This window comes from Pleurodeles waltl, chromosome 1_1 (genome assembly GCF_031143425.1).
Source record: "Pleurodeles waltl isolate 20211129_DDA chromosome 1_1, aPleWal1.hap1.20221129, whole genome shotgun sequence".
Taxonomy (NCBI): domain Eukaryota; kingdom Metazoa; phylum Chordata; class Amphibia; order Caudata; family Salamandridae; genus Pleurodeles; species Pleurodeles waltl.
Window position 1 is genome coordinate 779,414,379 of NC_090436.1, and position 26,357 is coordinate 779,440,735.

The 26,357-nt window shown below is 43.1% G+C and overlaps 1 protein-coding gene across 5 annotated transcripts in view; it reads right to left on the reverse strand.

Annotated features, from left to right (window-relative positions):
• HABP4 (hyaluronan binding protein 4) overlaps positions 1–26,357 on the reverse strand; it is a 139,494-nt gene that overhangs the window by 103,907 nt on the left and 9,230 nt on the right. Inside the window, exons 2-4 of one of the 5 annotated variants that reach the window (XM_069227806.1) lie at positions 22,400–22,553; positions 3,346–3,507; positions 3,141–3,212 (exon numbers count right to left, since the gene is read on the reverse strand). In XM_069227806.1, the coding sequence (XP_069083907.1) occupies positions 3,141–3,212; positions 3,346–3,507; positions 22,400–22,553 (388 nt within the window). The remainder of the gene's footprint in view (positions 1–3,140; positions 3,213–3,345; positions 3,508–22,399; positions 22,554–26,357) is intronic. The other 4 variants (XM_069227814.1, XM_069227823.1, XM_069227837.1 and 1 more) reach the window with 4 other exon arrangements.

Sequence of the window (26,357 nt, forward strand, 5' to 3'; positions counted from 1 at the left end):
TACCTTGGCTCTACAGGTGTAGAACACTCCAACACTCATCTTGGAGGTCAGAATCAAACATTTTCTTTTCCACTGCCGAGTACATATTCATCCCCATACTGTAACCCCTTTCTTTTTTTCTTCCTCCTACCAGGCTCATTCATGATCTGGCTCCAGTCTTCCAGTCTAGGTCTTCAATACTTATCCTGAAATACTTGCCTCATTTTGTATAGCTCAAATAGTCTAGCATTTTGTATAGCTCTAGGGTACCCTAGCACTTTCCTCCAACGCTTTTCTTTAGAACCAGAGCTTAAGAAGGGCTAGATAGTCCTGTACTAGAGGGTCCTGGTGATAGAGGAGATGAGGGGGGTCTCTACTAGGGAGCCACATCTGGTTGAAATGCCAGGATTGTGGCCATTAGCCGAGCTTGAAGAGCTATTTTGTGTTAAGGGGCTCTGCCTACTGGAGAGAATGAGGTTCGGCTAATGCCATATTTCTCAGCTCATAGTCCACCAACTTATGTGCATGTTTAGTCAAGCCTGCCTACATATGTTTTTAGTTCAGCTTATCTAAAAAGACTGGAAACGTTAGCTAACAGTGTCTACTTGGAATGGAAGTCTAGTAATCCCAAAGTTCTGACCAATGTGCAGCCTATTGTTGCTATTACAGGACAGTAAGCTTACTGAGCCACTGAGCTATCTGGCCGAGACCATGGCTGGAAAGGGTCCAAGTTCACCAGATATGTACCTTTAGGTAGATTTAAGGGTAAGGAAAGGGGGAACCCTATTCCAGTCACAGATAGTGAGCAATTCAGCCCTGGGGACACCCAAATTGAAAACTGTACACAAAAGAGTATCTGACCATTATAAGTGACTATCAGTCTTGTCTGACCCTCTTCAGAGATGCAGTTCCACAGTTCATTATCCGCAAAATCCCCTTCACATTACAGAAATCAAAGCCACAACTGAGCTAAATAAAAAGACGTGCATTTAGATCCCCATCAATGGGAAACAAAACCTTCCCATGAGGGACAATGTAGTCGCCCTTCACAAACTCTCGAAAGGCAAGAAGGCTTGAAATCCTCCGTCAAGAAGTTGGCTTCAACCTGTAAGCCCACAAGTAGCATGGGAAAGAGACTGGAAGCATGATGTTTTATTGGCAACTTATCACAGGTAGAGGGAACTGAGCTGCAGAATGAGTTTCCCTTAGAAAGACACTTGAAGGAGCAAGATACAGTTTTTCAAGCAAACACATGATGTGAAGAAAAATGAGATATTAAAGGCAAACCGTTACGTCACCATGCAATTTCAGAAGGTAAGTCAAGCTGCTTGCTTAATCTCTAAGCATAGACCGTGGAGATTTGGTACAAGACCCTCTCTTGGTGCAGAGAAAAGTGGTCCTATCAAAGAGGCATACTGTTTGGGATGATCATCCAAGGAAGCATTGCTTTGGTAATTTCATAGCACAACGTAGGTCTAGACCAGGCAGACGGTGGCTTAGAGTTCTAGATCAGTATCAGGACCAGGTCTGAACAGCCACCAGTGGAGTTTGGGTCATTATTCATTCAGTCTGGACCAGAGAAGCGTCAGATGCTGGAATGGAAGTGTAGGCCTGTGCTGGCAATGAACAAGGAGGAGGCCTAGCAGAGTCAGTCGGTGCTGGGGAAAGACCAGCTGGCTGAAGTGTAAATGGTTGCTTCTGGAGTTCAGAAGGTGCTCCAGAGAGCCAGCATGGACATGAAGCTCTGCAGTAAGATTGACAACGGACCAGGGAACTCTGGGAATTATGTGGCCAGCCTCAAAACAGGTTTGAAGTTTAGACCTCCAATGAGTATAGCCACTGGAATGCAGAATATGTTGCATCTCTTATTCTGGGGTGGTGATGAATCTCAATTGGTTACCTTGCACTTAGAGAAACTTAGACATACCTGAAGACCTGGATAGAGATTGGGACTTGGAGGGGATTGCCATGAGTACCACCTCTTCCCTTGTTATGCAATAGTGTCACTGGCTCACTGATCACCTTCAAAGTAGTGCAACAAATTAACCCTGACGCACCTGAAGTGTCACTGGGACATATGCATCACAAACAGTGGCCATAGATCTGCAAAACATGTTTTCTGCAACACAGTTTAAAAGCCACTATTTGTTTTTTAAGAAGACACTAGCTGATATTTAGCATCACATCATTGACAAAGTTGAGAGCGGAGCACAGAATCTGCAAAGCAATCTGAAAGAAATCAGCTGATTCAACCGCATATGGGTGGTGCCTGTATGCAGCTCAGCACCATGATATCTGGGGCTATGCAAGGCCACTGGACAGCACCATCTGCTGGTGCACTGGGAGTAGTTCCTGTTGGAAATTCAGATAATCTGGCACCTGGGTTTAGTTCAAAGGAGATGAATCCGTCAAAAATGGGGTTAAGGAACAAAGTGGGAGGAAACGCAGAGTAGGGATACACAAGACAAGTGTCAAATCATTATGGGTAAGTAATCTCATACTGCTGTAGTTAAAGGATAGATTCGACCAACAGAAACTAAGAATGCTGCTTTTAAGGAGTTTCAGATGCTGGTATGGGTATTGAAGTTAGGGACCCAATTTATATATGCTGCGCCTAAACAAAAACCTGGAAACCGGTGTAGCAATGAAGGACATTTTAGGATGTTCTATCCCAGTTCTTCTCTCCCCATTCTGTGACTCAGGCAAAAAAGAAACTCAATGAAGGGTTGAAAATGTTTTTCAACTTTGAGGCATCAAAAAGAGCAATGTCTAGTCAATAGAAACCAACATAGCTTCCAGCACTGCCAGTATGGTAAGGGAAACATGGGAACAATGACCATGGTAGACTTTGAAACACCTGGTGGAGATGGCTTTAGTACAAAACCAAGTAAGGTTATTTACTTAACAGAATAAATCACTAGATAGACATAGGAGAGGCAATGATTTCTCTATCTCCAACTGTTAGAGAATAAGAGTTGTCATTAAGTTGGAGGTTCTTCATATTATTGGAAGGGGCTGCATGAACATATAATGCAGGTTACTGTGCTGCGGTTAAAAAAAGGCCAGTATTGGAACACTGGAATAAAACAAGTCCATAAATCTCAGGATGTGCGGTTTCTAGCAACTACGCACATTTATCTACAGACAAGCTTATATTGTACCTCATGTCATCTTTCACTGTGCCCCAGTTGTGAGCTCCACTTCCACCCTTTTTGTCTTCAGCTCTGATCCCTCTAAGGACAGAAAGAACAATTTAGAATCAAAAAGTGTTTTAGTACCCTTGTATAAAACAAATAATTTCAGTAAATGATTCACTATCAACAGAAAATAAAATTCAAGTCCTGCTCAACCTCTAAAATTGCTTACGTTCGGTCACTTCCACTGTGCCTTTCAAATTCTCGTTTTCCTCTTTGGTCCACACCACCATCCCACGTTTTCACAAATCCACCTCTTCCTCTGCCTCGCATTCCTCCCCTTACTCCTCCACGACCTCGCATGGATCTTTCACGGTCTGAACGATCAAATGGTCTAAAGAATGCAAGAAACAAAAAAAAAAAAAAAAAACACAAAACGAAATGAATTGCTTAAAATTATATATATATATATATATATATATATATATATATATATATATATATATATATATATATATATATATATTTTAAAAGCCATTGCCATATACTTACTAAAGAACAAGTGAACACAGTAATATGTTATATGAAAATTCAACAGGCCATCACAGAAATAGCAGGACATGGTTAGAGTACAGCTTTAAGGCACATGTGAAAAGGATTGTGCTTGCATTCATTCAGAAATGCCGGCTGGTTTTGTCCTCACCCTACCCCGTACTACAAAATGATCCATTAGACCCAAGTGGTGGAGCTGGAACAGTACATACCACTACATATCTAGTACAAACTGACTAAGAAGGTTAAAGCTCAGAAAGCCAAGAAAATGTTGCAAATCTCAAAAGAAAATCTGGAAAGTTCCAAAACATTCAGATCTCACTTCTTCAATGTGAGTGTAGTCCATCATTTTCGGAGACTGATCTGTGGGTATGTATGGGCTCTGGACCAACATCACATACTATCAAAGACCATCTCATTTCAAAAGAGGACTAGGTTGTTTTTGATTGCCATACATTAGTCCTCCCAAGGCAACATATACCATACGTTCCACTCCGGGGATCACTGCAAGACACTTCCACCAACAAGTAACGTACTACTATTACTAGGGAAACAAAAAAACAAGTGTTTCTATAGGTGAAGACTATAGTAAACCAAGAACTTTAGGACCAGTACCACGAAAAGCCATGTAGCAAATACATAAGAACTTCAAATAGGATCTATTCTTCACTAGCAAAACGTGACTGGCCAAGACATGCACACATTGATTCCTGGATATATTTACAGTATAAACAATTTTTCTTTTGGATTTATTCTGGTAAACCTTTAGATACTTTTTAGGATACTATTTCCAGTGGTCCTCATTTCGTAATCACTGAAAATGAATTCAAACACAAGCCATTTGTGAGTTCTTAAAAAGGAAATTATATATAGTTTCACATTTATCCAGCTTGCCTGCCTTTACCTTTGAAGACCCTGATAGGCGGTTCCAGATCAGGAAGGTAGCGGACAATCCAGCCAACACAAGAAACGCAACGTCTTAACATATGATCCATTGATGCACTACCATTTAACGGTGATGTTTATGAAGACATGTACCAGCCTCAAATGGATGGCAAGAAGGGCTTAAGCCAGGAAAATGGCTCAAAACTCCAAAAGACTGGTGTGGAGTCTAGATTCTGCTGGCGACCACAAAACTCTGACCACCTCTCCCCGATGACTCAACCCAGCAGAGATGCATCAGTCACCACTGTTGGCGCTGCACAGTGCTTTTTGTTTATTATTTTTGCAAGTTTTCCAGAGAAAAATGTCTTCCCTGTGGACATTATTGAATGTTACTGAAAATTACTAGTTCATTCTCAGTGCAGGTTGGTATATATTGTTTCTTACAAAGAAGGTCACAAGGCCAGGTTCTTCATTAATCTGCTCCTTATTTAATAAGTGCCCTTAAATTAAAAGGCCATGCTAGGACCAAAGGCTAGAATTATTCTTCAGCTCATTTACTGCTACAGACAGGATTCAAAACCAACAATTTCCTCACCACCTAGACTACATGTCCCATGATTTCACACAAAAGGCCGAAGTGCAATTAACACATGTGACCTTCAACGCCATTCAGCGGTCCACTCTAGTACTTCCAGTTCAAGCCTTATCAAACCCTGTGTTTTTGGTAATGTACAGTTAAGTACTTTTTTGGTTTACATTGTGGCTTTTCAATTTACTGAATAAGTGACTGTAAGGTAAAGGAATCGGCCTGGATCTTCCTGTGGAAAATATTTCTGGGTTCAAACACTATCTCCATTGGTTACAAATTCTTAAACATTTCTACACAGCAAAGTTTGTTATTTTTTTTCTTAATGATAGGTGTGGCATCTTGTATCCCGATAGGGAAGAAGCATTGTAGACCCTGTGCAATCCTCAAATCCTTCACAAGTGACATTAACTTCCTGTGCAGAACACCCCCACCCCTCCCCAATTTACATCTGTATTAAACTTGCCTAACCTTAGTCCACAGATGTATTGGCAATTTATGTGCCTGTTGCAGAATTTCCATCCTTCAGTAAAGCCTCTTGAAAAATCTGTTTCACTTGCCAGTGGCCATCACAATTTTGGGGATTTTTTTTGTTTTTTGTTTTTTAATTACTGTAAAAAAAAAAAAAAAAAAAAAAAAAAAAAAAGAAAATAAAGGTACATTCTGCTCGAAGGTACTAATTTAAGAGTACCAACCATGGAAGATGCTCATTAACGAGCTGCTGCCAAATAAGGACTTAACTTTTACAAAACCTGTGTGATACAGTTTTGTAGAGCAATGTAGTTTTGTGAATACTTTCAGTAGTTTCTTCTTTCCTGCGAAAGTTTGAGCTCTCATTCGGGCCTTGTATTTGTTTTTCTAATTCTAATGTGCTATACTGAACTATAAGTCCCAGAAAAACCTTGATTGGAAGAGTTATTCAAACTTGGAACTGTGAAACTTCAGAGCTTTGAAGTATCTTTATCACTTCGTCATGTATGGGATGCACTTACATGTGTTGGAGGGTATACCTAGGGCTACAATTTTAACATTTTAAAAATATTTTGCTGCCAGATGTACCTATCTATGTAATAATAAATGTGTTACACCAGCCATTACAAGCTTTTACTGAATAGCATATTGTATTCTGCGCTTTGTAGTTTTGCTGTGCACAAGGCTTTTATCACTACAAGCATGTACTCAACAATTCTAGTATTCACAGTTCTGCTGGATAAGAAACCAGGACCAACTGCAGTTGTCACACGACATAACCGGTTAAAAAGGCTTTAGCCGGAAAAGTCTGTTGGCTAATTATAATGTCCATAAGCAGTGGGTTTACCTCGACATCCTAATGATTCTACACAGTTTGTTAGCAAGCGTTTAGTAAAACCGGGTGGGATAAGGTGCCAACTACATAAAGTGAAAGCTCATCATATGAACGCACTGCTCTCTCCAAACTATCAGCAGATCAGATTAAATCCACCTTTAACCACCTTAGATGGTTGACTCAAGGACCAACTCCTCTTTAAGCCCGGCACTTTAATATGCAGTTAGCTCTTGTGAATTTAAGTGTGCAGGACTTTGGCTTCTGAATAGCGTAATATGCAGATCCTGACATTTGGCATTAGCAGATCATACAGCCGTATTTTCAACACGTTTAAAGATGGTCTATATGTTGTGGCCAACTGGATGCACCAAAGTGGTCTTAAAAAAAAATAATAATAATAACACACACAAGTTTCACTCTTCCTTTTTTGACAGCAAACCCATAAAATCTATGCAATTCAACAAGTGTTTGGTATCCCTGTCCATCTTTGTGAAAGGACGGAAAACAGCTGTTTGATCTGGACTCATCTTTCCTTTGGATTTGCAGGGTGTTTTAGCACCAGGACACTCGGGACTATGTAGCTGTTTGACCTTTAAGAAAGTTCTTTCGTGGGTTATGCATACTGTACCCCTCAGAATCTCAGTGCTTCACATGGAGGATCTTTTGAGCAGGCTGTGGTGGTTTGGCTGTCCAACTATTTGTAATTCCAAACACTTTGACCCTCTTTCAGAGCCGTTCAGTAGACACTTAAGTACAATCTAGATTTGGGAAGACATGTGAGATGCCTCTGAAGTGGTTAAAGCCTCACAGGTTAGTGCGTCCACGTGTGGAGAATCCCCCTCACCCCCCAATTTGCATGCACAACTAAAGACAGATGAAAGTGCGAAAAAAAGAAGGTTAAGAAACTAGTGAGCTTTATATATGCATACCATATACCGTCTGTGTGTACAAAAAAAGATAGACTCCGTTTTAGTGCAAGCTACGTGTCTTGGAAAGGTTATGCTTATTTTGGTGATTGAGAAGCACACTTGGTTGCGAAAATTCTGCATACTCAATACTAGACCTATTGCTATTCAGTGGCCAAGGACAACACAGTTCCTTCTCGTGCAGTACAACAAAATTGTCTAAAAGTAATTGTCCAGTCATTGGACCAGGTCTTCAGGTAGGTCTATATATTCATCACCACTATTTTAGGGCACCAACATGTTGCTTGATATGGGTTTTCTTCTAGCCTGCATGCCTTAGATAGAAGCCCCTAGGAATTTGGTGGGCTAGAACAATTGCTTGTCACCAATGAGAAAAAGAGCAATTGATTCTTGTCTTTAGGTACACATGCAACTTGTCTTTTTGTATTTACCCTGCGATTACTTTGTCTAGCAAGAGTTACAACTGAACCAGCAGCAGTGAAGGGGACCGAGGACCCACACTGTCTCAGCAACCTTGCAGAGAGAAGAATGTGCTCCAACACATTCACCTTGACAAAACAGGAGGTGGAATGATGGTAGGTTATCTGGTGATATGCACGCAAGTCAACGGTCAATAGCCAAACTACGTATCCCACGGTTCTCATCTTACTGGCCTTATGTAGTACATATTTATCCACAAAGATATTTGTTACACAAATCCACGCATGCATATCTTTCCAAAAGCCTGTGTGCCACCATCTTGGGCGCAAGCCATTTAGAAGCCCAAATCCCTTCATTTGTCAAACTGTTGCTTCAACGCTGACTTTTCACTTGCAGCTACTAGCACTGTGCACAGACTAGTAAAATAGTCAATGCAAATTCCTTTAATAGTACTTTATGGCAGCCCCTTCAGCTGCCCCAATTTCTTACTACTTTCAGTATGTTATCAGTTTCCATATACCACTCCACATCTCTTAAGTTGTACGTCATTTCAGAACTCAGGCCTACAAATTGTCATAATTAAATATTCCTGGCACATTTAAACCTAATGCCCCATAAACAGGCATGTAAAGTTTTCCATGTTACTAGTTTATTTGGAGCACTCTTCCAGTCCTTGTAAACCTTTGATAGTGTCTGTAGGAAGTTGGCTCTGTATGTGCTATTTCAAAGTAAGGAATAGCATGCACAGAGTCCAAGGGTTCCCCTTAGAGGTAAAATAGTGGTAAAAATAGATAATACTAATGCTCTATTTTGTGGTAGTGTGGTCGAGCAGTAGGCTTATCCAAGGAGTAGTGTTAAGCATTTGTTGTACATACACAGACAATAAATGAGGTACACACACTCAGACAAATCCAGCCAATAGGTTTTGTATAGAAAAATCTCTTTTCTTAGTTTATTTTAAGAACCACAGGTTCAAATTCTACATGTAATATCTCATTCGAAAGGTATTGCAGGTAAGTACTTTAGGAACTTTAAATCCTAAAAATTGCATGTATACTTTTCAAGTTATTGACAAATAGCTGTTTTAAAAGTGGACACTTAGTGCAATTTTCACAGTTCCTGGGGGAGGTAAGTTTTTGTTAGTTTTACCAGGTAAGTAAGTCACTTACAGGGTTCAGTTCTTGGTCCAAGGTAGCCCACCGTTGGGGGTTCAGAGCAACCCCAAAGTCACCACACCAGCGGCTCAGGGCCGGTCAGGTGCAGAGTTCAAAGTGGTGCCCAAAACGCATAGGCTAGAATGGAGAGAAGGGGGTGCCCCGGTTCCGGTCTGCTTGCAGGTAAGTACCCGCGTCTTCGGAGGGCAGACCAGGGGGGTTTTGTAGGGCACCGGGGGGGACACAGGCCCACACAGAAATTTCACCCTCAGCAGCGCGGGGGCGGCCGGGTGCAGTGTAGAAACAGGCGTCGGGTTCGCAATGTTAGTCTATGAGAGATCTCGGGATCTCTTCAGCGCTGCAGGCAGGCAAGGGGGGGGGATTCCTCAGGGAAACCTCCACTTGGGTAAGGGAGAGGGACTCCTGGGGGTCACTTCTCCAGTGAAAGTCCGGTCCTTCAGGTCCTGGGGGCTGCGGGTGCAGGGTCTCTCCCAGGCGTCGGGACTTTGGATTCAAAGAGTCGCGGTCAGGGGAAGCCTCGGGATTCCCTCTGCAGGCGGCGCTGTGGGGGCTCAGGGGGGACAGGTTTTGGTACTCACAGTATCAGAGTAGTCCTGGGGTCCCTCCTGAGGTGTTGGATCGCCACCAGCCGAGTCGGGGTCGCCGGGTGCAGTGTTGCAAGTCTCACGCTTCTTGCGGGGAGCTTGCAGGGTTCTTTCAAAGCTGCTGGAAACAAAGTTGCAGCCTTTCTTGGAGCAGGTCCGCGGGAGTTGTCTTTTCGAAGCAGGGGCAGTCCTCAGAGGATGTCGAGGTCGCTGGTCCCTTTGGAAGGCGTCGCTGGAGCAGGATCTTTGGAAGGCAGGAGACAGGCCGGTGAGTTTCTGGAGCCAAGGCAGTTGTCGTCTTCTGGTCTTCCTCTGCAGGGGTTTTCAGCTAGGCAGTCCTTCTTGTAGTTGCAGGAATCTAATTTTCTAGGGTTCAGGGTAGCCCTTAAATACTAAATTTAAGGGCGTGTTTAGGTCTGGGGGGTTAGTAGCCAATGGCTACTAGCCCTGAGGGTGGGTACACCCTCTTTGTGCCTCCTCCCAAGGGGAGGGGGTCACAATCCTAACCCTATTGGGGGAATCCTCCATCTGCAAGATGGAGGATTTCTAAAAGTTAGAGTCACTTCAGCTCAGGACACCTTAGGGGCTGTCCTGACTGGCCAGTGACTCCTCCTTGTTGCTTTCTTTGTACCCTCCAGCCTTGCCGCCAAAAGTGGGGGCCGTGGCCGGAGGGGGCGGGCAACTCCACTAAGCTGGAGTGCCCTGCTGGGCTGTGACAAAGGGGTGAGCCTTTGAGGCTCACCGCCAGGTGTCACAGCTCCTGCCTGGGGGAGGTGTTAGCATCTCCACCCAGTGCAGGCTTTGTTACTGGCCTCAGAGTGACAAAGGCACTCTCCCCATGGGGCCAGCAACATGTCTCTGGTGTGGCAGGCTGCTGGAACTAGTCAGCCTACACAGACAGTCGGTTAAGTTTCAGGGGGCACCTCTAAGGTGCCCTCTGGGGTGTATTTTGCAATAAAATGTACACTGGCATCAGTGTGCATTTATTGTGCTGAGAAGTTTGATACCAAACTTCCCAGTTTTCAGTGTAGCCATTATGGTGCTGTGGAGTTCGTGTTTGACAAACTCCCAGACCATATACTCTTATGGCTACCCTGCACTTACAATGTCTAAGGTTTTGTTTAGACACTGTAGGGGTACCATGCTCATGCACTGGTACCCTCACCTATGGTATAGTGCACCCTGCCTTAGGGCTGTAAGGCCTGCTAGAGGGGTGACTGACCTATACTTGCATAGGCAGTGAGAGGCTGGCATGGCACCCTGAGGGGAGTGCCATGTCGACTTACTCGTTTTGTTCTCACTAGCACACACAAGCTGGCAAGCAGTGTGTCTGTGCTGAGTGAGAGGTCTCCAGGGTGGCATAAGACATGCTGCAGCCCTTAGAGACCTTCCTTGGCATCAGGGCCCTTGGTACTAGAAGTACCAGTTGCAAGGGACTTATCTGGATGCCAGGGTCTGCCAATTGTGGATACAAAAGTACAGGTTAGGGAAAGAACACTGGTGCTGGGGCCTGGTTAGCAGGCCTCAGCACACTTTCAATTGTAAACATAGCATCAGCAAAGGAAAAAAAGTCAGGGGGCAACCATGCCAAGGAGGCATTTCCTTACAGTGTCCCATTCTTTTTTTTCCTGGTAAAGGAAGTGAACATTACCCAATTTGAGGAAATCCAGATTGCCGATTTTTTCATCCCATTAACGCCAGGTTTTCTATGGACCTTAAGTCCTCCCGCACCACACCACTGGTATGTTTAAGCATCAACTAAAGACTTATTTATTCATCATACACACCAATACGTTTATACACCAATTCTTAAAAGCTGAAACGTTTGTCGCTCAGCTCATGTTTGCACTCTGACAATTCATGGCTCAAACAGCATTTACTTTCACCTCAAAATGTTACCAATTTCAGTACAGCTGTCTTGAACTCACCAGGGTTGCCCTATAGCCCCCGCCATTACCCAGAACCTGTACCTAGAAACATTAATGACCCACTCAACAACTGTTCACATTATAAGTCAAATCCACATGAAAGGCTTCCTTCCTATGATCCCCGCTCACAACAGCATTACCCCCCACAACACATTTCTACTCACATGCATTGTTACTGTACGCAGGTCTTCTCCCCTTCCACCACCAAGCCTTCACAGGGTGTGGCTTTTTTTTTTTTTTTTTTTTAAATCGATTGTCCATGGGACAAGTTGCTACTTAAAGCTACTTGTCCTGCAAATAAATCTACTTGTCCCTTTGGTGGCATGTAGTGTGGTGACAAATTATGGCAAAAATCTCAGTATGTAAGAGCTTAGACAATATAGCCTCTCGGTTTAGGCCAGGGATAACTATATAGTAGGGCTTGAAACTGCTGGTGTTAAACACTTGATTACTAGCAATGTCAAGCCCAACTATTGCAATTTCTTTATTTTGCCACCATTCCACAGATCAAAATACTGAGGCTGGAGGATGCCGTAAGCAGTACCTACAGGGCTGAAATGCGTTCAAGTCTGTGCAAACCTACTAACTTGCATGTTAAGGATTTTCACCAGCTCTTCTCTAATATTTTCCCATACTGAGAAAGGTTGGAAATGTACTCCCGACAAGGGCAAAGGTAGAAGTTCTTCCAGGGTTAGGGAAAAAGTGGACGGAGGGAAAGTGAACTTGCAAACACTCAATAGATTTTCACATGAGCAAAACACCACATGTATAGTGGATTGTGCTTAAAAAAAAAAAAAAAAAAAAAAAAAAAAAAATACAAATAAAATATATAGCTCACTAATATTTTCTAGAAGTAAGATTTCCTGGTCTACTTCTGCAAATTCATAAAAGCCACTAAAGCAATGACATACCATGGGTGCCCTTTTGTGACTTTCTTTAAGATTTTGGCCCCTAATTAGGGCTGGTGTTAACCAAGAACATTATTAAAATTCTATTTCTCTATCCATCTATCCTCTGGCTCTGTTAGCGATAGCATTCTGCTCTTCCACAAGGAGCATATTGGCACAATGTTTTTTTCAATACTAGGAACTACTGTGTCAATGTGAGCTATCTGAACCCAAACAAACACTTTTTGCAATGTTTGTTACAATTGGTGCGGGCCTGGCAGCTCCCTCAAAAATAAAGTGTTACAAAAGGAATGTCAAAATAAGACATGCATTGACCAAACTGAAATACTGACAATGTCAGATCGGTTGGCTTTGTCAGTGCTTGTTTACTTTCACATTTCCCTTTATCTTGTTGAAAATGGTTGCACTGATTTTCCATTATGGATATTTTTTTGGAAATACTAGCATGAACACGTTTTAGTAAGTGATGCTTTTTTCTAAACATTATTTTCAAAGCAAAGAATCAAATTTGCTTACAAGCTTCTGCAAACATTTCATCTAATCAAAGAGCACTCTGGGAGCATTATACATAGCCTCATTGTTAAGGTTTTCAAACATGCATACGCTTTTTATTTTACTGGAACCACTGACAGTAGTTCAGTGTGATCTTGCGTTTATTTAGAGCACTCACCCTAATAAAGGCTTAGCATTATTGAACCATAAAAAGTTCAAACAACATTAACATATGGATACAACTATTACCTGAACTGCAGACCGTTCCCTTCCCTGCAAAACTGACAGCCAAGGAGTTTGTGCTGCAGGGTGTTGAGCCTACTTGTCCAAAAGGACAAAATAAACAATATTTGTTGTCCTGGGCATCGGGATACAGGAATTCTGTACCCCTGCCTTCCATTAATTACCACACTACACAATAGTTTAATTAAAATTTAACAATAAGTGTGCCCTCTAATTAGCTAGTTCTACAGCAAGTCTTTTTGGTTACAACACTGAAAACCGCAGATAAGATTCATCTGACTCTCAGATGAAGTGTTAATCACACATGCATTCACATGGCTACTGCTGTGATGTTTGTCAAAAGCGTCACTTTGATTCGATTCCACTGCTTACTGGTGCAGTTTGTTGTAATGAGTAGTATCCCTTCCATTCCTGCTCAGGGCAGCTGCAGCCATGCCCCTGCCTTTTACTTGGCTATACTTCTCTGCTGGCACCATGGACATCTGCCATCAATCTTGATGAGATACTTGCTCTCAGGGTCCTACACAAGCAGGTGAAACGTGGGCACAAACTTGCCAGCACCAAAAGATATTAGCTCTACGTGTGCACACGTACTCTTACTACAACACAGACCTTCCACCACAAGCTAAGGGTTATACATGCACTACTCCAGTCTTGTGCATGCTATTTTTCTGGCCATTATATATACAGACACATCTGCCTCAAGTCCTTGCTTCACTGGGTAGGTGAACATGCCACCGTTTTACTTTCTAAACCACTCTATACACCAGATTGTTCATACCCCTGACACTTCTCGCACCACCAATGTTCCTCGAGCAAACATTTAAATCCATGCAACTTCGCAAGTGCTCCTCCAAATCCAGATAAAAGCATTGGGTTGGTCACTGAAAATCAGAGTACATCAATACTGCCTGACCAACTTGAGGTTACACCTGGTCTATTATAGAAACTGGATTAGGGTCAGCCTTTTAAACCTACACGCCTGTAAAAATAAAATAAAAATTCAGCCTTGGAGTGAACTATATAGCCTGATTCTGTAATAACTGCAAACCAAGACCTGTTTGTGCAGACAATTCAGCTATCAGACTGAGTAAAATGGACCAAAACAAATGAGCTATTAAGTTTGCATTGAGTGAAAAGAAAAAGAAGCTGGTCTGTTGCATACAAAAGAGTCCAACCACAACAAGCATTGGCAAAGCCAATCGGTCTGGCCTTTCACACAGCTACAGTAACACGCAATTAGATATCCTTTGAGTCAGAAGAAACAATGTGAAATCTTTAACAAGACTTCAGTATATTAGACCATAACTAGATGTTCCTCTCAAGTCAGGAGCAAAAGCTTAACAACTGTCATAAAAGATACAATAACCAATGTTACTAAATATCCCTCGAGTAAGATGCAAATGCTTCATATGTCCTCCACAAAGGAGAGGGGGTTTGGATTCAGCATAAAAACAGACATGTTGACTTTAGCTATTCTAATAAGTTGTGCTCGATTTATGAATAGGATACGTAAATATGCTAATGCAAGTGTCTTGATTACTATGGAAGACTTGCAAAAACATAGTATAAATAGGTACTACCAATCAAGTTAAGTCAAGTGCTACCTCCTGAATTGTTGTAAAACAATCTGAGTGGCACTATAGGTCCCAGTAAAATGCCCACTATCTTATGTTGTGGGCAGTGGTAGGAAGAACAAAATGCAAGTCAGTAGATAGAGTCACCTGCTGTTTGGGAAAGAAAGAAAGAAAAAAAACAAAGAAAAAAAAAAACACCTACTAGAGCTAGCTAGTTAGGCCTCACTTTTCCCATAGAAGAAGCATGTTTGGTATTGCTAATAATTTTGGCACAGTTTGATGAATCTTCACAAAATGTTCAAAACTGGTACATGTTAGTTCAGCTGCTGTCTGGAAAGTTCCAGGGTAATCCGTCAAGTGGTGGCCAAAACCCCTTTTGCCTATTCTTGACCATTGGGACTTTGCTATTTTTAGAAAACTGTCACAGCCAGAACGGACTTACACCAGATTTAGCCAAAAAGTGGATCCCTGGTGTAGAAAGAGCACTTTTTAGGTCCGGCCTAAGCAGCAGGTATGTGCTGTCGCTCAACATGCTGTAATCTACTTCTGTGGACTTCATTGGCTATGCAAACGCTTGTTGTAATTGTGTGGATGTGGCTCTTGGCATCAGAGCAAAAACCAAGGCCCTGATGGGTTTCCAGAAAGGAAAGTTGCGCCTGCCGTTTTGTTTGTTGGCTGTGCCACCAGAGAGGAAAATAAAAATCCTATAAGGGGTCAGGATAGAGGTAACCCGACCCCTTATGAAACATGGAGGGGTCTCATTGACAAACAAAATTGCCCAATTTTACTTTTTTGGTCAACCCGCAGATCCCCATGGCACACAGCACAACCCCCAGTGTAAGTCCACAATGGATCGTTGGGTGCAAGTAAGGGGACTGGAGGCAGGGCCTGGCATGCCCAGTCTTGTATGATATTTTTATATTACTTTAAAAAAAAAAAAAGAGAAGGTTACAGGAATTTTATATTGGGGCTCATATTTTAAATGTACAAAACCATATATAAATTCAACAGTTAGAGTTACCTCAAGTAATTGTAACAAGTGCTCTAAGGTAACCTGCGCCGTACACTGCTAATTACTCCACAAATTGTGGCACTTATGACATCTTTGATAACATCATTAATAATATCAACGTAATGTTTGCAGTGCAATTTGACAGTTGGGGCGGGAAACTGTATGGTGGGGCCCAAGTTATAGTTATCTTAGGTCCGAATTATAGTTACTTGAAATAGCCAACTTTAACAGGTGAATTTCTATGGTTTTGTATGTTTATCAATGTGAGCCTATCTATAACATCCCTCTAACCTTTGGTTTTTTCCCCAGTGTATTTCTAGGTTTCTCTTTCAAAAAAAAATTCATGTGCATTACTATAAATTAATCCAGCCACTGCTGTACACAGCCTTCGGCCGTGCGCGGCAGCGGTTGGCTGCAGGGCCTGGCCTCTGGCCCTGCTACAAGGTCCTATAACCACCCAACCCAGTGCTGTACACAGCCCTCAGCTGTGCACAGCAGGGTTTGGCTGCAGGACTGAATCTGCAGCCAGATGAAGATGTCAACTACACTCCCTCCCTCCCTCCCTCCCCCCCCCCCCCCCATCACCCCCACCACCCCCACCACCCCCCCCCCTTTCCACCATCACTAACCACTCAACCCCAGGCTGCACACAGCCTTTGTCTGTGCGTGGCAGGATTTGGCCACAGTCTGAATGGGTGCATGAGGGTTTCAGTGATTCTGAGCAGGTACGTGAGGGTCTGATTGGGTGTGTATGAGAGAAAAGATAGTAATAGGGAGAGATAGTTTTTGATTTTTGGGGGAAATAGACTTTGATGAATGATTTTTAGAACGAAATATTTCTGGACAAACTAAAGAAAAGTATGTCAATTTAAAAAAGTGAGATCACCTTTCAGCTTGAACCTTAATCTTTTGAAGTTTAAAAGAAATTAAAGATGTAAAATGACCACAAGCACACCTGAGTATAACCCTCAACTTTCAGTGTGACAGTCTGACTTTAACCTTTAATTCATAGGTGACTCCTTACCGTGAGTTTCCAAACATATCTAGGACAGTCAACCCACTTATGTGATTGTAAACAAATGTGAATGCTCCATCACTAGGAAGGGACAGTTTGTTTACTGGTGTTTTGACTGCTAACACTGCCAAATGATACTAGGATTTGAACCTTCAGCCTATTAAGGGATAGCACAAAAACCTTGACCATTAGGCCAGAAGTGACCATGTTCTTCTCTGCATCCAAAGGTAACCAACATTCATACTAAGCATTTTGCTAGTCCACCTCTGAAGTCATTGCATGGAGAGACTATTGCAATGACAATCTCTCTCTCGTCCCATTATGGGGCGGAAGTGAGAGTGATAAGACTGCGGGGAACCTTAAAGCCCCTGCGGTCCTACCCAGCTCCCCACATCCTGTGGGAGCCGGCATTCCTCCCGCAAGCAGGGAGGTGCTTTTAATAGCAGCTCCCTGCTTGTGGGATCAATGTTTTCATCTGTCTTTCCTGCTCACATTTGCATGCAGTTAAACAGATAGGAACTCCCCTTTCTGCACTTGCAGAAAGCAGAGGTTGTTTCCTTTTACTTGGTGGGAGCGGTCAGCTTCCACCAAGCAAAAACGAACAGCTATGTCCCGGGGTAGTGGTCCCTAGGGCCATCACTGGCTCCTCAAGGGGGGAAACGCGCCACCTCCCCCTCCAACTGTGAATTTAGCCCCAGGGAGGTGGCGGTCGTCCCCAGGGCTGTGGTCACCTTCCAGCAACTGTGGTGGGGCCAACTCCCTGCAGCGCAAATCCTTTGGCTGTCAGTTTACAGGGAAGGGAAACTGTCTGCAGTAGTTAACATTTGTGTCTATATGATAATACTATCCAAAGTTGTTTTTATAGTTCATTAATGCAAAGCCTTGAATATTAGGGTAAACACTTTAAATGTTTTAAGGTCACAGGGGACAACTGACAATGGCTCCAGAAAAAGAAATGTACACAAACATTTGAAAAGTTGAATAATGAGGCTATGTATAATGCTCCCTGATTAGATGCAAATGTTTGCAGCAGAAGCTTGTAAGCAAGTTTGTTTATTTTCATTCTTTGAAAGCAAAGAATCAAACATTGGCAAGCCAATAGGTCTGACATTGGTGGTCACTTCAGGTCTTTTTACATTACTATTGTTGTGGGATATCCAGGCCTTCATCACGGTAACCAACATGGGCAAAACGCAAAAATGTTTTAGTCTTAAAAAAAATATATAATGTTTCTGGCACTGAACAAAATTACTTTGTGTTGATCTGCTCCTTGTGAAAGAGCAATGGTTATCACTCACAACGAAGGCAGCCAATGGATGGCTAGATAGAGAGATACAAGATGAATAAAAACTAAAAAGTTCCTGGTTAACACCAGACCCAATTAGGGGACAAATTATTAAAGTCATACTGTTCACCCAATTTTATGTATTACACATTTCATGAATTCAGAAGAACTGACTTAAGTAGACCAGGAAATTTTACTCCTAGATAATATTTGTGAACTGTATTTTAGCACAAGCAAATATGCATGTGCAGATTTGCCCATTCCAAAGTATCTTGCGTGTTTACAAGCTCTCTCCCTCCAACCCCCCCCCCCCCCAAACCTTGGAAGAAAGTTTACTTCTGCCCTTGCCAGGAGTAAATATCCAACCTTTCCCAGTATTTGAAAAAAGGATTAGGGAAGAGCCTGTGAAAACCCCAAAAACCATACAAGTTAGTAGGTTTGCACAGACTCAAAAGGTATTTCAACCCTGGAACTTTTGTTTACCGTTACCGCGAGCCCAAGTACTTAGATCTGCAGTAGGGTGGCAGAATTAGGAAATTGCTCAGATTAAAGCCTTTCTACAATATTCGCCCTGACAGATTTATGAAGGAACATGTCATATGGACAAGTAGTTATTTTATTAAAATCCACACCCCTGCCACTCCCAATTGAACCCCCCCCCCCCCCCATCAACTGATAGGCAATATACAAGCTAAGCCAGGTCAAAGCAGACAGGATCTATGGGAACATACCCATAATTTTTGATTTTATACAAACAGTTCCCACTCAAAACGAGCGCTTGAGCAGTAAATGCCAATCTATAGGTTCCTTAGGCTGAAAGTGAAAGAGGGGAGGATGGGGAGCTCCTGTACTGTGAAACAGAGGAGCAGAGACTTAAGGGGGAGATGGTCGTCCTTTTCACCATGCTGCCTGCTATCTGAAGCAAAACTGAGTGTGCAAACCGCTTAATCACCAAATGTAAAGGCTGCTTTGAATCCAGTGTAGGTTTGAACTGACTGAGTCACTTGAAGCTTCATAGTAACAATCATTTTGTCTTTTGGTAAATTAAAGGGTGTTAGCAGCAGAGTTTTGAGTGCAACCTTTTCATGCACATGTCTAAAAATGTTTGCACTTGGCACAGTCAAATTACACATTAAGATATATATTCTGAAAGCACTTGTTTTATCTTAAGGATTAAATCGTTTTGTTGACGACTATTTTATACTGCGATAACTACTTGCATACTATAAAAACTCAAGTCACTCTTCCCCACCACTCCAGTCAAGATTCAATTGTGACTTTCTAGTCATACATCTGCCATGACCTCATGAGGTTTCATAACTTAAGAGTGGATTTCCCACCTATCAGTTTAACTTGCATTTATAGTGTGTTATCTTATATGCAGTTACCTGGAGGTGAAAAGCAAAATTAAGACTATTTTGTTTTTTGGAGCAACTGACCCTGCCCCCACATTCAGACCCTGATCTCCCAATAAACAAGCCTACAATTCCAGACCAGCTTTCTTTACAAGTGCTTGCTAAGACATTTGCACCCTCACACCTTGCAAATACAGCCAGTGACCATCACAGGGTCACACCCAGCAGATTTAAGACCTGTTCTATCTGTAATCTTCCTAGGCAAAGGGTAAAGGCCAACTAAGAATACAAGATGTACCAGTTGCTCAAGAGAATTCGGTTGGGAAACAGTGAAACCCTGTGTAAAGAAATGGCTCCCTGTTGCAGTTACCCCCCACTTTTTGCCTGATGCTGACTTGACTGAGAAGTGTGCTGGGACCCTGCTAACCAGGCCCCAGCACCAGTGATCTTTCACCTAAAATGTACCATTGTATCCACAATTGGCAGACCCTGGCATCCAGATAAGTCCCTTGTAACTGATACTTCTAGTACCAAGGGCCCTGATGCCAAGGAAGGTCTCTAAGGGCTGCAGCATGTCTTATGCCACCCTGGAGACCTCTCACTCAGCACAGACACACTGCTTGCCAGCTTGTGTGTGCTAGTGAGGACAAAACGAGTAAGTCGACATGGCACTCCCCTCAGGGTGCCATGCCAGCCTCTCACTGCCTATGCAGTATAGGTAAGACACCCCTCTAGCAGGCCTTACAGCCCTAAGGCAGGGTGCACTATACCATAGGTGAGGGTACCAGTGCATGAGCATGGTACCCCTACAGTGTCTAAACAAAACCTTAGACATTGTAAGTGCAGGGTAGCCATAAGAGTATATGGTCTGGGAGTCTGTCAAACACTAACTCCACAGCACCATAATGGCTACACTGAAAACTGGGAAGTTTGGTATCAAACTTCTCAGCACAATAAATGCACACTGATGGCAGTGTACATTTTATTGTAAAATACACCACAGAGGGCACCTTAGAGGTGCCCCCTGAAACTTAACCGACTGTCTGTGTAGGCTGACTAGTTCCAGCAGCCTGCCACACCAGAGACATGTTGCTGGCCCCATGGGGAGAGTGCCTTTGTCACTCTGAGGCCAGTAACAAAGCCTGCACTGGGTGGAGATGCTAACACCTCCCCCAGGCAGGAGCTGTGACACCTGGCGGTGAGCCTCAAAGGCTCACCCCTTTGTCACAGCCCAGCAGGGCACTCCAGCTTAGTGGAGTTGCCCGCCCCCTCCGGCCACGGCCCCCACTTTTGGCGGCAAGGCTGGAGGGAACAAAGAAAGCAACAAGGAGGAGTCACTGGCCAGTCAGGACAGCCCCTAAGGTGTCCTGAGCTGAGGTGACTGACTTTTAGAAATCCTCCATCTTGCAGATGGAGGATTCCCCCAATAGGGTTAGGATTGTGACCCCCTCCCCTTGGGAGGAGGCACAAAGAGGGTGTACCCACCCTCAGGGCTAGTAGCCATTGGCTACTAACCCCCCAGACCTAAACACGCCCTTAAATTTAGTATTTAAGGGCTACCCTGAACCCTAGAAAATTAGATTCCTGCAACTACAAGAAGAAGGACTGCCTAGCTGAAAACCCCTGCAGAGGAAGACCAGAAGACGACAACTGCCTTGGCTCCAGAAACTCACCGGCCTGTCTCCTGCCTTCCAAAGATCCTGCTCCAGCGACGCCTTCCAAAGGGACCAGCGACCTCGACATCCTCTGAGGACTGCCCCTGCTTCGAAAAGACAAGAAACTCCCGAGGACAGCGGACCTGCTCCAAGAAAGGCTGCAACTTTGTTTCCAGCAGCCTTGAAAGAACCCTGCAAGCTCCCCGCAAGAAGCGTGAGACTTGCAACACTGCACCCGGCGACCCCGACTCGGCTGGTGGAGATCCAACACCTCAGGAGGGACCCCAGGACTACTCTGATACTGTGAGTACCAAAACCTGTCCCCCCTGAGCCCCGCCTGCAGAGGGAATCCCGAGGCTTCCCCTGACCGCGACTCTTTGAATCCTAAGTCCCGACGCCTGGGAGAGACCCTGCACCCGCAGCCCCCAGGACCGGACTTTCACTGGAGAAGTGACCCCCAGGAGTCCCTCTCCCTTGCCCAAGTGGAGGTTTCCCCGAGGAACCCCCCCCTTGCCTGCCTGCAGCGCTGAAGAGATCCCGAGATCTCTCATAGACTAACATTGCGAACCCGACGCTTGTTTCTACACTGCACCCGGCCGCCCCCGTGCTGCTGAGGGTGAAATTTCTGTGTGGGCTTGTGTCCCCCCCGGTGCCCTACAAAACCCCCCCTGGTCTGCCCTCCGAAGACGCGGGTACTTACCTGCAAGCAGACCGGAACCGGGGCACCCCCTTCTCTCCATTCTAGCCTATGTGTTTTGGGCACCACTTTGAACTCTGCACCTGACCGGCCCTGAGCTGCTGGTGTGGTGTCTTTGGGGTTGCTCTGAACCCCCCAACGGTGGGCTACCTTGGACCAAGAACTAAGCCCTGTAAGTGTCTTACTTACCTGGTTAACCTAACAAATACTTACCTCCCCTAGGAACTGTGAAAAGTGCCCACTTTTAAAACAGCTATTTGTGAATAACTTGAAAAGTATACATGCAATTTTGATGATTTGAAGTTCCTAAAGTACTTACCTGCAATACCTTTCGAATGAGATTACATGTAGAATTTGAACCTGTGGTTCTTAAAATAAACTAAGAAAAGATATTTTTCTATACAAAAACCTATTGGCTGGATTTGTCTCTGAGTGTGTGTACCTCATTTATTGTCTATGGGTATGTACAACAAATGCTTAACACTACTCCTTGGATAAGCCTACTGCTCGACCACACTACCACAAAATAGAGCATTAGTATTATCTATTTTTACCACTATTTTACCTCTAAGGGGAACCCTTGGACTCTGTGCATGCTATTCCTTACTTTGAAATAGCACATACAGAGCCAACTTCCTACACCCGTCTAAAAACAAAAAAAGCCAACGACTGGCAGAGTACTTACTTTTCGACTGCAAATTCCACCGGTCCTTCCATTTCATTGGGTCTGAATTCTCTGAAGGCAGTTCTCCGTTCAGTCCTTTCAACTTTTATCTCGGTTCCCCAGTTTTCATTTTGTCCATCCCAGTCTCCTCTTTTAGGAAAAGGCTTCTGACCTACTGAGAAAAGGGAGGCAATCATATTTTAAACAGTACTTTGATGCTTTCATATCTGAAACATACATCACATTTTTACAACCCATAATTTTTTTTTTTTAAAACAGCATATTATATAAAAGTAGTAAACTAGAAGGCATCCAACACATTACCCAGTTGCAGAGCTACAAAGTAAACATAAAAAGTACAGCAGTGATACTGATTAACAGAAGGGTCCTCACTGCTTAAGCAAATCAAGAATGCTGTCTAGTCCGCAGAGAAGTTGACTGGGCTGCTACTGCTAATCAGAATGGCTATTCTCAGGGATCCTGCAATTATTTCAGATCCATCCACAAAGGCTCCCATAACCTAGAGCAGGTTCTTTCCTATGTTTGACCCCAAGAACTCTATTCAAGAAGGAGATACTAACTAGGCCACTCTCAATGCACCTTGAGATATCCTATCCAGCACCCACAACCCTCCTCAGTATTACACCCTCTTATATAACAACCAGTGCTGGACATAAGACCCAGGACAGGCTGGGCTAAACGACTTATCACAGGGCCCTTTCTTTTTTCCAGATCACCGACTGAGGCTCTCTGGTTCTACAAAATGTGGCAAGTGTGTGCCATGGCAAAGGTAATCTACACATTCAATCAAACATTTGTAAAGCAAGGGGGGGGGGGGGGCTACTACTGCTCGAATAACCAGGTCTTGAGGTGTTCCCTGAAGGTCAGGAGGTCCTGGGGTCTGTCGTAGGTTGGCAGGGACACACTATCATTCAGACTGGCAATTTCATGGGGGGGGGGGGTTTGGTGGAAGAGGGTCAACTAAAGGACTAATGGCCCCACAGCAGTAGGATAACTGATGTCGAGCTCCCAGCCCTACACCCCCGAAATGTTCGGCACACAAATAAGTAAATACACATGCACACACCTACATGTATGCAAATTAATGGGTAAATTCATAATTATACAGCCCCACAAGTATATAGATATGAGTGCACACGTATATCTAAACACGTAAGCAACTGTGCCTCAAACATGAGGAATCTAGAGTGCTGACCCACAATGGTATCAAAGTGCAAATATAGTGCCAGTATTACGAATCTTATAATATGGACCAGATAATATAACAGTGTGGGGAGTACTTAGATATGCCATTAGATTCTGGTATGGTTGAGCATCAATCGTTTTCATGCGTGTTCTGCTATCAGGAGTTATGTTGATGTTCAGAAACAGTGTGTGCCAGGGAGCGGAGTCTAAACAGCTGCGTTGAGAAGCGGGGACAGGTGAGAATACATATGCCCTGCATTCAGTGTGAGAAGAACAAGAATCCTTTCTAGAACAGCAGGACCATCTGCATTTCATCTATGAGTGTTAGGAGTCCTCCATTTCTTTTAATGCACCTAGATTTTTCTTTTTAAAGACACCTTTCTATGCTTATAAGAAACTGGATAAGCTGGAACAAACCACAGCACTTTAAGGGATGAGGTGGGGTGGTGAAGGCAGTGAACAAACAGAGACAAGATTGTGTACATCACTTTGTGGAGCTACACATCTGAATTACAACTTATTTCACATATTAACATGGTCTCATGTCTCAATTTTAGTCCCCCCCCCCCCTTTTCTGTGAGTGTCGACAGCCCCTTTACACTTAGCCCTGTATGCACTAGGGGCTACAGCATAAACCCATCAGTTGAACGCTACAAGTGGACCAATTATATAAATATATACTTTATAGTGACCGATGTTTTCAGACCAAATTCCTGTTCCCGATTTCTGGCTTCAGCATATAACAGAATGCCTATTATAAATCGTATGCTAAAGTAACTTTAGTATACAGTGTCTCTGCTAATGATAATGGCCAATATCAGTGCGCAGCAGGGACTGGATTGTTTCTTAGCACTTAGCTGGACATGAGATCTGTAACTAAAAACCAAAAACATGCGAATGTTACCAATCGCAAACTGACGACGAAAGACTCATGCCACACTGGGAGATTTGAACCAGCAAGTAAACATATACATGGTTGCAGTTCACATACAACCCAATGAGCTGTATTCATCTTCAAAACATTCAATTATGAAGAAAGATTGCAACTGAGCATACATTTCCCTTTGCTCATATTTGAGAATCAGATTTTTTTCAGAAATGAACCACTGTTTATTATGCCTCGTTTCTAGTGGCAATATAGTTTCCATTCAAGAAACTCCTCTTTTCAGTGGCACTGAAAGATCCATGCTGCAAAGCCGACTTCACCAGGTAGAAACTTGGGAGGCAGTTTATGTACCAAAACCCTAGACAGTATGGGGATGGTAGCAGGGCCCTTAGGAACATGTGCATCATTACAAATTGTAATTAAATGGATTCCCCGAGCAATAGTAATGATACTTTAATGAAGTCTTCTACAAGAGCAATCTGTATGAAAGGCAGGCTGCAGATAAAGAATAAAATTATAACATTTGGGATTTGCAGTGTTTAGACCCTGTTTGTGGCACACTGAAGAATGGCTTCCACAGGCAGTCAGTGCTGCCCCTCAGCTAGGATTTACTGTGGCCATAACAGAAGATTACAGTGCTGGCATCACATATTTGTTGCGGTGCATGTTGAAGAGTCTGGCTTTTTTGATTGATAAACAGGGTTAAGATATGTAGTGGGCGTATGTCAAAACTATTCTATTGACACTGCAGTTCCAATTCAGTCAAATGAAATACCAAAAGCATAAAGAGACACACGCCATTCAGTCTTCTACCGCCGGATGGGGTCGGAGCAGGACAGTCAATATTACAAAACGCCTTCCAAAATGTATTGAAGAAAGGAAAGCTGGCACTCTACACTGTTTCAATCCTCAAAATTGTTTATATCCTATTCAGTATCAGCTATTTCATTTCAATTATCAGCTGACATGCTTTAACGTTGCAGCCTTCCTTTTAGCCCAAAAATCAGTAACAATGCCCACCACCCTTAGAAACTATATTTTGCTGTTCTACATAAAAAAATAATAAAAATTAAAAAAAAGTCCAGTATTGAACCAAACACATCATCCATTATTTCAAAATGAAAATAAATTGTTCATACATATGTTTAGATTAAATTAGATTTTGCCCAGTGGCAATTATCTCATCAGGTGGTAGAAGTCATGTGAATTGCAAGAATTCTCGAGTATTCTTTTACCAGATTCCCGCTGCCCCTTGGATTTGGAGCCTTGCTGACTAGACATGGTGAGTGGATTTCACCTGGCATCTTAGGAAACATTGAGTGCGATCAAGTGGATAACAGATGCTGCACTTCAGAAGACCATTTTCAGAAACGAAGGGGCAGGGATTCAGCCTACTTGAAGGTAATTTGTTGGCAGCAGACAATTGATTAATTTTTTTCAGTAGCTGGAGAGCGAAAAGACCCAGATGCACGTTACTCAAATATACGTAATACTATAATTTGAGAAATCAGTGACACGGAATACTGGTTGTGTTTAATGTGAAATACAAGTAACAGCGTTCAGGACTATTTATGCACGAGTTATATTTACAGCACTTGGAGACTGTCAGATATTATAAACATGTGTGAAGTAATCCGTTTGAGATTGGAGGCAGCTCGCAACCTCTGATAAGAACGAGACTGGTTTATCCGTTGCGGTGAATAAGAAGAATGTGGCTACAAACGGAGCTACGAATTTAAAACCGTGGCATCTTGAAAGAATACATTGAGATGTGTTACCACCTATAATTCAGATGACGTGATAAGGACTATAAAAAACAGTAATGGCATTTGATAAGAGAAGACAGAGTGATAGGTCAGTTGGTGAGCTTCTTTCCTAAAAATTACA